Source organism: Lucilia cuprina, chromosome 3, assembly GCF_022045245.1.
Source record: "Lucilia cuprina isolate Lc7/37 chromosome 3, ASM2204524v1, whole genome shotgun sequence".
In the NCBI taxonomy this organism is placed as follows: domain Eukaryota; kingdom Metazoa; phylum Arthropoda; class Insecta; order Diptera; family Calliphoridae; genus Lucilia; species Lucilia cuprina.
The window spans coordinates 62,815,961-62,829,669 of record NC_060951.1 but is presented as its reverse complement, the minus strand read 5'-3'; the positions used below and the strand labels follow the sequence as shown (position 1 = coordinate 62,829,669).

The 13,709-nt window shown below is 32.6% G+C and overlaps 3 protein-coding genes across 3 annotated transcripts; 1 reads left to right on the top strand and 2 right to left on the bottom strand.

Moving 5' to 3' along the window:
* Window positions 1-806: 806 nt before the first annotated feature.
* Window positions 807-6,240, top strand: LOC111677458 (NPC intracellular cholesterol transporter 1 homolog 1b). The gene is made up of 9 exons (XM_023438575.2): window positions 807-813; window positions 1,776-2,015; window positions 2,077-3,011; window positions 3,071-3,372; window positions 3,435-4,364; window positions 4,424-4,723; window positions 4,845-4,954; window positions 5,022-5,176; window positions 5,361-6,240. The coding sequence occupies exons 1-9, from the start codon at window positions 807-809 to the stop codon at window positions 6,102-6,104; spliced, it is 3,723 nt and encodes a 1,240-aa protein (XP_023294343.2). The 3' UTR covers window positions 6,105-6,240.
* Window positions 6,106-7,405, bottom strand: LOC111677457. Its single transcript, XM_023438574.2, has 2 exons — window positions 7,093-7,405; window positions 6,106-6,541 (listed from the first exon to the last, which is right to left on the bottom strand). The coding sequence occupies exons 1-2, from the start codon at window positions 7,277-7,279 to the stop codon at window positions 6,255-6,257; spliced, it is 474 nt and encodes a 157-aa protein (XP_023294342.2). The 5' UTR covers window positions 7,280-7,405; the 3' UTR covers window positions 6,106-6,254.
* Window positions 7,406-9,598: 2,193 nt separating this feature from the next.
* Window positions 9,599-12,971, bottom strand: LOC111677444. Its single transcript, XM_023438555.2, has 4 exons — window positions 12,736-12,971; window positions 12,335-12,668; window positions 11,421-12,215; window positions 9,599-11,362 (listed from the first exon to the last, which is right to left on the bottom strand). Exons 1-4 carry the CDS (start codon window positions 12,867-12,869, stop codon window positions 9,725-9,727), a joined length of 2,901 nt encoding a protein of 966 aa, XP_023294323.2. The 5' UTR covers window positions 12,870-12,971; the 3' UTR covers window positions 9,599-9,724.
* Window positions 12,972-13,709: the final 738 nt, after the last annotated feature.

The following is a 13,709-nucleotide window of genomic DNA, read 5'->3' as shown; positions in this document are numbered from 1 at the left end:
AACACTCCTAAGGTGATAAATAACTAACAATTTATTTTGAAAGTGACAATGTTTTAGCTGTTAATATTATTATGAATAAATTCACTTATCACTTTTCCATTATATTGGTGGCAATAAGTAAGTTAAGAATATGAACTAATAAATGAAGAACAAATCGAACAGGTGTTAGGATTTTATCAATAAAGAAATTTTACTAATAATTTAAAATAGCCTAAGATTGGAACTTGTACGAATGAACACCTGTTGGAAACAATAGATGAGACATATTTTATGATTATAGCCAGGGTCTAATATAAATTTGCTAAAAATTTCGGTATTCCCTAATTGTAATAAATGATTTCCTTTACATATTTTAGATTACAAATTAAATACATATTTTGGAACTAAATAAATGAAATTGTTTTGTAATTAAAACAATATAAAACCTTTTACTATGCAGGTGTTTTTTTGTAACTTATTATCTGTATTATAATACAAGCAATTGAACAAATCTTATCAAAAATCCTCAAAAAAGTATATATTGTCGATAAACCATATACATACATATATATCAATGGCTGTGCAAAATTTTAGTGGTAATAAGTTAGAAAACAATCGAATTTCAAATTCAGTTTCAATCGGACGGTCGTTTAACTTACTAATCTCATTTCCTCTCCCAAGGAATAACAAAAGTGTTCTAATTAAAAAAGAAAAAATATAGTAAAAATTTTAAGTGCCTTTACTGCTGATAATGGATTAAGGATTTATAAAAGTATTTATATAGAAATTGGAAATACCAGAAAGTTAATAAAACAAAATTATATAAAATGAATGGTATGCAGCAAAAATTATTGTAAATTAAAAAATCTTATGAATAAATTTTAAAACTATTCCAAACTAAATATTAATGAAAGCTAAATATTGAAATTTTAAAATAGCACATGGTTGCATTTTGTCTTGCGACAATAACGATAACAATAACCCTTAAATGCAAGCAAAGTTTTGAAGAAAAATCAAGGATTTCATACTGATTTCGGTGTTTTTAAACGTCCAAACGTGTTAACATTCCATAAATGTGTATTTTCAAGTCAATGGAATTTTAAACATTTTTTATGTTATCTGTTTTTAGGAACTATAAAACATATCAATTTCAAGAGTTAACAGAAAAATGTTTTAATCAATTTAATGGAAAGTTAAAACGTAAAGAATTATCGAATTTGACGTGTTTAACACACACCACAATATTTAATCTTAAAAATTGTGAAAACATTTTCAAATTAAAATGTTTTAGAAAGTTATATCTTAATATAGAATTAAATATAAACAATTTGTTGGAAAACTATATACAGAACTTATCAAATTTATGAATATGTATGTAGATCGTAAGTAATTTAAAATTGTTTAATTAATTTTGATTGATTTACAAAAAACTTTACTTCCATTTGAGTTAAAAGATCCCTTTATATCCTTAGAAAAAATCCATGAACCGAACTAGAACTGAACTAGAACTGAACTAGAACTGAACTAGAACTGAACTAGAACTGAACTAGAACTGAACTAGAACTGAACTAGAACTGAACTAGAACTGAACTAGAACTGAACTAGAACTGAACTAGAACTGAACTAGAACTAGAACTGAACTGAACTAGAACTAGAACTGAACTAGAACTAAACTAGAACTGAACTAGAATTGAACTAGGACTGAACTAGAACTGAATTAGTACTGAACTAGAACAGAAATAAAACTCTGTTCAATTTATAAAATTGTATTAATTTATTTAAATTTCCCTCTTCAGAATTTACGTGTAAAAAATATGTGATATTACTAATAAGTTTAACTGCTTTGGTCCTGAGTCTCATACCGCAAGCGAATGCCAAATGTATTTGGTATGGTCAAACACATCAAGAAGGACCACATTGGAAAAATAAAGTATACAATGGGGATGCTTTACCGTTAAAAAATGCCGAAGCTGAGGCCATATTTAAAAGAAGATGTCCCACACTTTACAAAGAATATAAAGGAGAAGATGGACAAGGTAAGAAAAATATACTAAAATCTGAATGTCTTACTTACATTTGTATTGATTTGTTTTACAGCTGAATTGGAATTATGTTGTGATGCCGCACAAATAGTTACCATGGACCAGGGTATCACACAAGCGGATGGTATCTATTCTCGCTGTCCCACTTGTGTTTTAAATATGGGTTTAGCTATTTGTTCCATGACTTGTGCCAAAAATCATAGTCTTTTCCTGACACCCTATACGGATGTCAATAGTGCCAAAGAGGAGTATGTCAAAAGCATAGACTATCGGGTGGAGGAATCATTTGTAGAGAAAATCTATGATACATGTAAGGGTATACAACATTCGCAGACAGGTAGACCAGCCATGGATTTAGCCTGTGCCCCTTATAATGCTCGATCGTGCGATCATCGCAAATGGTTTAATTTTATGGGTGATACAGAGATTAATGAGTACGTACCTTTTCCCATCAAATATATTTACCTAAATGAAAGTTCGGATGAGGAACGTTTAGAGCTATTTCCGTTGGAATGTTCTGAGGCTTATGAAAATTCATATGCCTGCGCCTGTATGGATTGTTCCGACTCCTGTCCCTTAACTGAAATACCCATAGCCTATGAAGATGTATTTCATTTGGTGGGCTTGTATGGAATAGCTGTATTTGTAATAATAGTGGTGGCTTTAGTGGTTTTTGAAAAATGTCGTTCTAAATTGAATATACCAAAATGTTTTGCTGGATTTGGTTGTGCTGATAGTTTGCTCTATAAAGGTTTCCGTAGTTGGGGAGCTTTCTGTGCCAAAAATCCGGTTTTAGTTTTAGCCATTTGTTCTTGGGTAATTGGCGGTTTGGGTTATGGTATTACCAAAATGAAGGTTACCACAGATCCGGTACAACTATGGGCCGGGGAAGATAGCCAAACAAGGCAAGAAAAGGAATATTTTGATTCACACTTTGGTCCTTTCTATAGGACAAATCAACTTTTTATTAAACCTACCAATAAGTCCTTTGTAAGTAATAGAGATTTTAAACAATTTATATAGATTAATAAGATAATTATTCCTTTTAGTTTACCCATAATACCAACGATGGCAATATAACCTTTGGTCCGGCTTTCGAGAAAAGTTTCTTGCTGGAAGTTTTTAAGCTACAAGAAGCCATTGAGCAGATAGGCGTAGAAGATGACATTGGTTTGGACAAAATCTGCTATGCTCCAGTTCTGTATCCCGGAGAAGTGGGCACTATTAAAAGCTGTGTGGTCCAGTCGATTTATGGTTATTTCCAAAATGATCTGGAGTTATTTGAAACAGAATATGAGGATGAGTTTGGTTATACTATTAACTATTTGAACCATTTGGAAGAATGTTTGAAGTAAGTATGGGTTTTGGGGTATTCCAAAGTTTTGAAAATTAATTTCCTTTTTCACTTACTAGTGTCCCCATGATGGAAAATTGTTTTGGGGCCTATGGCGGTCCCATTGAACCGGCTATAGCTGTGGGTGGCATGCCTAAAGTAAAGCCCGATGAAGATCCCAATTATTTGCTGGCTACCGGTTTGGTTATAACATTTTTGGGTAAAAATCAAAATGATGAAGAACTATTGGAGCCAAATTTGGAATGGGAAAAACGTTTTATAGATTTTATGCAAAACTATACAAACGATAAGTTAGATGTAGCTTTTTCGGCAGAACGTTCCATACAAGATGCCATTGTCGAGCTTTCCGAAGGTGAATTCTCCACTGTACTCATCAGTTATCTGGTAATGTTTGTCTATGTGGCCATCGCCTTGGGTAAAGTGCGAAGTTGTGTGAGTTTTTTCCGTGAATCTAAAATCATGTTAGCTGTTGGTGGAATTATCATTGTATTAGCATCTGTGGCCTGCAGTTTGGGTTTTTGGGGTTATTTAGATGTGGTCACTACCATGTTGGCCATTGAGGTTATACCTTTCTTAGTTTTGGCTGTGGGTGTTGATAATATTTTCATTATGGTCCATACCTATCATCGTTTGGAGCGTCAAAAGTATGCTACTGTAGCAGAGGCTATAGGAGAAGCTATAGGTCAAGTAGGTCCTTCTATTTTACAAACGGCCGCCTCGGAAATAGCTTGCTTTGGCATAGGTGCCATTTCGGATATGCCTGCTGTAAAAACGTTTGCCATGTATGCAGCTGTAGCCATATTTTTTGATTTTCTATTCCAAATTACTGCCTTTGTTGCATTAATGGCTTTAGACGAACGCCGCTATGAATCGGGCCGTTTGGATTTGTTTTGTTGCTGTAAATTGGGCAAACAGCCAGAGGTGAATAATTCAGTTAGCTTATTACAGAAATTCTTTACCAAATTCTATGCTCCCTTCTTGTTGTCCAAGTAAGTTGTTTTGTAAGAATAGACAATTAATGATGATCTAACTACATTTTCTTTTGCAGACCCATGAAAATCATAGTTTGTGTATTATTTTTTGTTATAACGTCTTTATCTTTGACGGTTACACCTAATTTAGAATTGGGTTTGGATCAGGAAATGTCTATGCCTAAAGATTCTCATGTTATTAAATATTTTCGTTATATGGATGATTTACTGTCTATGGGTGCACCGGTTTATTGGGTTATTAAACCCGGTTTGGATTATACAAATCGTTCTCATCAGAATTTAATTTGTGGTGGGGTGGAATGTAATAATAACTCAATGTCGGTACAGTTATATACCCAATCACGTTATCCGGATATGTGAGTATAATTTATAATTTGCTTATCGTTTTTGAAAATTCAGATCTTTTGACTTTTTTTAATTCCGATCACAACATTTTTGCAATAATCTCATTTATGAAAATGATCTCAATATTTTCAGCACCTATCTTGCTCGACCAGCTTCATCGTGGATCGATGATTATATCGATTGGTTAGCTATTGGCGATTGTTGTAAGATGAACTCAACAGACGGCACTTTCTGTCCCAGCAGTAAGTTTTTTATATAAAAATATCAAAGAATATTAAAATTTCTAAGCTTTTTTTTTCAAAAATTTAGATTCCAAAGAAGATGAATGTATTCCCTGTAAACGAGAATTTATGGAAGATGGTCTACGACCAACGGAACATACATTTAGAAAATACTTGTCATATTTCCTTTCCGATTTGCCAGATAATGAATGTGCTAAAGCTGGTCGAGCTTCATATGCAGATGTAAGTTGAATTTCTATCTATCTATCTATCTATCTATCTATCTATCTATCTATCTATCTATCTATCTATCTATCTATCTATCTATCTATCTATCTATTTATCTATCTATCTATCTATCTATCTATCTATCTATCTATCTATCTATTAACGTTTTAACCACTATTTTTTACCTTCCTTTTCCCAGGCTGTCATCTATACCTTGGATAACAATGGCTTAAGTGACATATTGGATACCTACTTTATGCAATACTCCACTACCTCAACAACTTCGATACAATTCTATTCAGCCCTCAAAGAGGCCCGACGTGTAGCCAGTGAAATCAATGAAATGTTTAAAGAAAACAATGTGGATGCCACCATCTTTCCCTATTGCGTATTCTTTATATTCTATGAACAATACCTGACCATTTGGGATGATGCCATATATTCTCTGGGTATATCGTTACTAGCCATTTTTCTGGTCACTTTCATTATAACTGGCCTAGATATTATTTCCGCCTTATTGCTGCTCTTTATGGTTCTAATAATATTAATTAATATGTGCGGCATGATGTGGGCTTGGAGTATAACTTTGAATGCCATTTCGCTCGTTAACTTGGTGGTGTCAGTGGGTATTGGTGTGGAATTTGTTTCGCATATTATACGTTCCTACAAAAATGCTGTCGGTACAAAAGATGAACGTGCTCAACACGCCTTGTCGGTAACGGGTAGCAGTGTTCTATCTGGTATTACTCTTACCAAATTTGCCGGCATTATTGTTTTGGGCTTTTCGAATTCCCAAGTTTTCGAGGTATTCTATTTCCGCATGTATTTGGGTATAGTTTTAATTGGAGCTGCTCATGGTTTGATATTATTGCCGGTGTTATTGAGTTTTTATGGGCCTCGCGGTCCCCACAAGAAGGATGTGGAAAGTTATGATTTAAGTTAGAGTTAGAATTAAGGATTTTGTGTTTATTTTCGTAAGTACAAGTACTTAGATTAAAAAGGATATGTATTAAGTTTTAGCTTTAGTTAATTAATAACTAGTTTATAAGAATAAAATGATTTCATTTTGTATATTAAAATTTGTTAATTTATTTTATTGCAAAAAAAATCTCAAACCATTAAATGCTGGTCTGGCATTTGCTCTATCACTTTCTAGTTTTTCGCCATACACTGTTAAACAGCATCTTTGCTTGGGAGCATTAATGAAATTTAATTCTTTGAGTAAAGCTGGTCTATTTACCACTTCTGGCATCCAGCCGTATACATTCGCTTCAGTATCATGTTTATAGGAAGTTCCATATACAAAAGGTAAATAGGTTAAGTGATTGTGAGGTATCTGCTGCTCATGTTTAGCATGGAATTTGGTAGATAAATAGTGTGCTGTAAAAGGTGATTGAAATGGAAGAAACTTAGTGAACTTAATTTTGTTATTTCTTTGTTGTTTCTTGTTTTTAAAAAGCAGTAAGATCATATGTCTTAAAAAAAACACTTCACTCTGAAATTCGAATTGTTTCGTGAATTTTAGATGTTTTAATCTTCAACAAAATGTATTACCCATAAAATATGTGGATCTCATGTCCGAAGCGACATGCTCGGTCACAGATCGTTAACTCAGCGACAGATATATAGACTGAACTTTTTTTTCAGGAAAAACTAACTGTCATAAAACTCTGAGTTAATTGTGATCATTAATGAGGTTTAAGATATCTAGCAATCAATCAATCTATCTATCTAGCTATCTATCTATCTATCTATCTATCTATCTATCTATCTATCTATCTATCTATCTATCTATCTATCTATCTATCTATCTATCTTTCTATCTATCTATCTATCTATCTATCTATCTATCTATCTATCTATCTATCTATCTATCTATCTATCTATCAAAAAATTTTAAATTAAATTTCCGATAAAAGAAAAATACTTACTATTTCTGGATGGTCCAAATCGATCCATTATATGTATATGTTTATTTTGTTTATTTATTAACTCCTTTTCAAATAGATAATCCAATTCTTTAGGCAAATCCACTGGCTCTGCTTCCATTATAGTTTTACTTTTATTCATTTTGACTTTAATGTCACTAGAACGAGTAGTATTTGAATTGGAACTCATTATCTTTATTTTTGTACTTTAGATAGTAAAAGTAAAACTAGTACTAGAACCATTTGCTGTAAACATGAAATGGCAACTAAACGAAAAGAAACCACTGCAATGTAAATATCAGAATAAATAACTTGTAGTTGCAGGAAGACGACAATACGACCGCGATTATTATTATTATTATATTCAAAGTTTGTTCTTTCCTTTTTCCATAATTTATAAAAAGATTACAGTAATCCCTGTTAAAGTAAAGTAATAATATTAATGTTGGGAACTTAGGTTGCCGAAGGTATAGAAGAATAGCTCATTCAGTAGAATTACAAATGAGATCTTTCTATACATATATTCTGCAAATTTTTAAATTAAAGAAATTTTCATTATAATAAGAGCCAACTGTAGTTTTTTTGTAACTTATGATGCTCATAAATGTTGTTGTACACTTTAGCCACATTTATAAAGTTGCACGCTGACAGGTGGTAGCATGGGTAATGACATTGTGGCAGTGGGTTGTTTGGGTTTTGTGTATTCAATTCCTAATTGTCACTATCAATATTAGTTTTACATAAATCACGCATTGGAGTTCTTTTTTTGGTATGTTTTGTTTCGTAAAACTGTTGCAAATCGTTTTTTTTTTTTTTGGAATAAATTTATTACTACAATGAGCTAAATTTGCGCTACCATCATACCACCTAATCAACCAAACAGCACGACCCACAAAGTTTATTACCAATATATTTTGCGTTTGATTTTTCGCCGCAGAAAGTTATTAATATTTGAACTGCTATAAAAAGTTTTAAATTAAATTCATTGTAAGTTTTTTATAGTGTATGTAACTGTCATAATAATTCTACTAACTCAGAAAGAATCTTAAATCTTGTAATTTTTGAATAATTCGCGATCAAGAGAAATTAATGGGAATCTATTTTTTGAGGTTATGTCACAATTGAATAAGAAATTTTTTGTTTATATATTTTATTATAATTTCACTATCAAAATTTGCATCTACTGAAAGGATTTTATCGTTTTTAAAGTTCAATTTCATTCAAATACTCAAAAACTTTGTCACTGTCGACCAATTTAATTTTTGTTAATTTTGTTAATTTCTGTTTCCATATTGTACCAAGCGTGCTGCTTTGATTCGTACTTATTAAATTGCTATAAATGTGGTAAATACGTCAGAGCACAGTGTGACCAAAAAAGTTTATCTTTCATTTAAAAAACTTTCATCCAATTGGGATAATCACAGTTTTGTTTTATTGTTTATAGCCATTTGCAAACAAAAAATGTCCTATAAAAAAGTTGTGGCAATTTAAGGCAAACTTTAAATCGTTTATAACCTTATTTTCTTGATTGAGTTTATGGGCTTCGACATGGAACAAGAAACTAAAATACATTTAAACAAATTTTTCAAACAAATTTCCATTCGATTAGGAATATTGCAATTCGCTATTGTTATTAAGATTTTAAATATTTTCGAAACTAAACTGAAACTGAACTTGAACTAAAACTGAACTAAAACTGAACTAGAACTGAACTAGAACTGAACTAAAACTGAACTAGAACTGAACTAGAACTGAACTAGAACTGAACTAGAACTGAACTAGAACTGAACTAGAACTGAACTAGAACTGAACTAGAACTGAACTAGAACTGAACTAGAACTAAACTAGAACTGAACTAGAACTGAACTTGAACTGAACTAGAACTGAACTTGAACTGAACTGGAACTGAACTAGAACTGAACTTGAAATGAAGTAGAACTGAACTTGAAATGAAGTAGAACTGAACTAGAACTGAACTAGAACTGAACTAGAACTGAACTAGAACTGAACTAGAACTGAACTAGAACTGAACTAGAACTGAACTAGAACTGAACTAGAACTGAACTAGAACTGAACTAGAACTGAACTAGAACTGAACTAGAACTGAACTAGAACTGAACTAGAACTGAACTAGAACTGAACTAGAACTGAACTAGAACTGAACTAGAACTGAACTAGAACTGAACTAGAACTGAACTAGAACTGAACTAGAACTAAACTAGAACTGAACTAGAACTGAACTAGAACTAAACTAGAACTGAACTAGAACTAAACTGGAACTGAACTGAACTAAACTAGAACTAAACTAGAACTGAACTAGAACTAAACTAGAACTGAACTAGAACTGAACTAGAATTGAACTACAACTAAACAAGAACTGAACTGGAAATAAACAAGAAGTGAACTACAACAAAACTAGAACTTATATAAATATGTAATTGTAAACTCTTCATATGATTCCATCCAACAAACATCCAAAAAAAAGTAATTGAAAATCCCCATATCATTCCAATTGAAATTTAAAGTCCTTTACTTATTTTCTCTTTTTTCATAATTTAATATTAAATACAAATATTTTGGAAATATTCATATTCATTATATACATATTCTAATAAATTTGCATTACTTACAAACCTTATGGATAATAATAACGATAAGCGAAACGTTCAATAAATTTCGGGCGAGGACATGTTAGAACATTATAGTGCACTGGAATGTCTGCAGTTAATTTCTGCAAGGATTTGCGAGTTTTCTGTATCAGGTCACTGGCATCGAACTGCAGCTTTTGAGGCGTTGTTTTACGTAATATAGTGTGAACTAGTTGTGACCACACCGAGTCATAAGAATTATTATCATCATTTGCTTGCAGCGAGGTTGAAGATGAGGAATTCGATTGAGTATCGGCGGTTATGGTATGATTGTAAGCTTCTTTGTTGGCCTTATAGCTGGGCGAGGTCTTATTTACCTGAGGTTTAGCCACTATTAAATCATCATTAGGTGTAGGGGTTCTTTCTCTAGAGGCATCATTTTCTGTTGCTTTTTGTTCTGTTAAAACCTTTTGCTGTTTTCCAGTTTCCACCATTAGGCTTTGTAATTTATCAAAGGTATCTATCATACGTTTCTTAAATTCCACAACACGTTTGGCTTGTGAAAATAATTTCAATTGCTGCGGTTTGCTGTGGGTTTCTAAAGGTAGATCTAGAATTTCTTTGGGGTCTAATAAAGGCTTAAAACTTCTTTGTTTTTCATTCGTGCCATTGATAAGTATGTTGAGTAGAAATGTTTGCATATCTGTGGTATTTACCAGTGAACGTGAGTATTCCAAATGTAATGCATAAATTTTTTGCCATATAAAGTCATTGCCAGCATCACTTTCATCACCATTAAGTACTAATAAAGTTTTATGTAGCATTTGCCTGTTGTCTTCATCAAAACTGTGCAGATTTAGTTCCATGAGAAGCTTAACATTGACACGATATTCCTGCTGTAAACAGTAAAGATTCCAAAGGGTTTTAGTGGTACTTTCAAACTCCTTTTGGGTGCCTGAACCCAATAAATTGCTAATGTTTTTCTCAAATAATTGTAAACCCGATATGAAACCAGGATCTAAAGTGAAATTTTTTAAGAAACTCAAAGTATAGTCCAAAACCTGTAGAGGATTTTCAAAGTTTTCTCTTTTTAAAGCAAAGAATTCCTGTAAATCGGTAACAGTTAATTGATTGCGATTATTGGGGGGTTTCTTAGTGTCCTTCATCACCGGGGGTACATCATTTTTAATACGTTCAAAGTTTTCTACTAGAATATCACCAGCTGGTTTATTATCATCATCGAAGACCTCAATATCAACAGCTATACTAGGACTAGCAGCCGCTTTAGCTGGTGGTACTACTCTTTTGCCTTGTTCCTTTGTGGTTTTAGACTTACACTCGCTAAAAGCTTCATTTTGTTGCAGTATAATATAATCGCGTTCTTTTTTTAACAAAGTAGAATCACTAAATTGTGAGAGATCTAAGCCCTCAAATAAATTCATTTTATGATCATGACAACAATGCAAAGCAGACATATCAATAGGATGAGCCTCGGTATTAAAGATATACGGACCAGCATCAATTAAACATTCACCACCATCGGAAGTTTTAATAATATTACCCTTGGCGGCATCGTTATGCAAAAAGTTATCATCATCGAACAGTAAATACAAATATTTAGTGGTTTCAGCCAAGAAGAATGATTCCATACGATTTTCTTTCTCATGGGTAACAACATTGCGTATCTAAATATAGTGGCAAAGAAAGCTATTAAAAAAGTTAGTTTTTTTATAATTTACTTACCGTAGCATAACCGCAGCGTGTTTTAGCACTATGCTCTATAGTCATCAGCATACTTTCTCCTAGTTCCAATAAAAACTCATTTTTTGTAGCTCGATATAAATACATGGCCGATTCCACTAGTTCAGGACGCAAAGGATAACTTTCACGATTAGCCGAAGCTTCGCCCGTGGGTATGTTATAGAATTCCGGCAGAAAACCATATTTTCTCCAAACACTAGCATAGTTCGATAAAGTTTTTATGGCCGCCTCCTTATCGCCTATCAAACTCAAAACACCCGGCCAAAAAGCCTCCAATGATTGAAAAACCGGCAAAGTAACTTGACCTTTATTCATGCCAGCCCAAACATACCAATCATCATGTCTTAAGAACTTATCTATGGAAGAACGGGCAGCATGAAACATTTCCAATAGTTCAGGACGCTGCAAGAGTATGGCAGCCTTAACCATATATTCAAATAAAGAATCAACACCAGCACCTATGCCCGAATCTAAGGCAGTCCAGCGACCACTTTGTACATCAATATGATTGCCAAATAAACCTATAGGAGAACGTCGATTCCATAAAGAATGTATGGCATTTAAAGCTACTTCTTCGTATACCGGATTACCGGTTAATCTGGAGAGTGTTCCAAATTCCACTAGTAAAGTGCCTACACCTGCTGTACAGGTAATAGAAGTTTCGCCTTTGGGGACACCATAACGTAAGTTAACAGTGCCATAAGGCATGCCGGTAGCGGTATCAAAAGCGGGCAATAAACGTTTAGCCACATCTTCCGCCATACGCAGAAGTGGTCCCTGAAAATGTTAAGAACTCATTATCCTGTTCTCTATTTCATAAGAAATCAAAAAGTTTTAAATATATAAAATCACTTGGACTATTTCATTTTAAAATATAACTAATTCCTACAACTTACCTGACAGGGCCAACCCTCTTCCAATTCCATGCCAGCCTTTTTGGACAATAAATGAGCCGACAACAAACCACCCACTATGCGTATATTCGTCTCAAAAACCGACACATTAATATCCTTATCAAAATCCATTTTCTGTTCCAATACATTAACCACTCTACGGAACTCACTAAAATTACCCATGGTAGCCAAAGTATCTAAAGCATCAATCATTGTAAGAGAGTAACTACCCCAAGTATCCACACCATCACAAGTCAATGGTCTTAGCTCATCATAATCGGAAGCATAACGTAAATAACCTTCATAAGCATGTTGAAACATACTACGCACCTGCTCCCTAAAACATTACACAAAGATATTAGCCAATTTCATTTCTGTTCTTTAATCACCACTGGCCAACTCACCTTAATTCTATTTTTCTATCTTTGGTATAGTGTTTCAAGGCGTATGCATATTTCTCACTTAAGGGGATTACAACTAGTATTGCCAAGATTATAAAAACTAACGTTCCAAATTGTTGAAACAAATGAAAAAGCATTGTTGGCACAATAATTTAATTATTATATGTTTACATTGAGGAAGCTAAACTAAAAAAATAACAAAAAATAGTTGTTAAAATACAATAATATTCCAAAGGGTATGTTCAGTGCATTAAATGTGCCGGTTAACAATATGAAGCTGCCACATTTATTTTCAATAATTCTTATTGGAATTTATATTACGATATCAAATATTTACAATTTTTAGTAATGTACCAAAGAGTACTTTTAAAAATTTTGTATTAATGTACATATTACTTTCGAAATAATTGTCAATTATTATAGGTAATCCAGATAATTTCTGAATTTTTATAAGAAAAACTCGTCTTAAAAACATTCAGGCATTTTCTATAAATAAGATTTCTAGACACTTTCTTAAAAAACTAAACTTAACTCTCAATTCAAATATTTTGAAAATATTTTGAAGCTAAAAACAACTGATATTCGGTCATGGCCGAGGTTATGATAACCAAATTCGGGAATACAATTTCTTAATTGGCTTAATTTTTAGCCCATAATTTATATTTCAAATTGTTTTTAAAATTGCTTCCAGTAGCGTGCGCACAAGGTGTACATGGAAACATATACGGATATGTCTAATAGGTCTATTATGGCACCATTTTTAACATTCATTCATTTTTGTTTTCAATTATAAATACAAAATTATTTTCTCTTCTTAAATTAGTAGTAATACTAATTTTGTATCACCCTCCCAACACTAACACTATTTTAATACTTTTTTATGCAACTCTGCATATAAATTGTCATGTTTTCAAAAATACGTCACACACTGAACATACTCTCACTGTAAAAATAAAAAAGTCGCTTTTTGTTTAAAA

Excerpts from the sequence above, each read along its gene's own strand:
- LOC111677458 (XM_023438575.2), top strand. Across the intron at positions 4,955-5,021 it reads CGGCACTTTCTGTCCCAGCA|ATTCCAAAGAAGATGAATGT; the intron begins GTAAGTTTTTTA and ends TCAAAAATTTAG. Across the intron at positions 5,177-5,360 it reads GTCGAGCTTCATATGCAGAT|GCTGTCATCTATACCTTGGA; the intron begins GTAAGTTGAATT and ends TCCTTTTCCCAG.
- LOC111677457 (XM_023438574.2), bottom strand. The coding sequence starts at position 7,279 with ATGAGTTCCAATTCAAATACTACTCGTTCTAGTGACATTAAAGTCAAA. Across the intron at positions 6,542-7,092 it reads ATTTGGACCATCCAGAAATA|CACACTATTTATCTACCAAA; the intron begins GTAAGTATTTTT and ends CACCTTTTACAG.
- LOC111677444 (XM_023438555.2), bottom strand. The coding sequence starts at position 12,869 with ATGCTTTTTCATTTGTTTCAACAATTTGGAACGTTAGTTTTTATAATC. Across the intron at positions 12,216-12,334 it reads AAGAGGGTTGGCCCTGTCAG|GGACCACTTCTGCGTATGGC; the intron begins GTAAGTTGTAGG and ends TAACATTTTCAG. Across the intron at positions 11,363-11,420 it reads CACGCTGCGGTTATGCTACG|ATACGCAATGTTGTTACCCA; the intron begins GTAAGTAAATTA and ends CACTATATTTAG.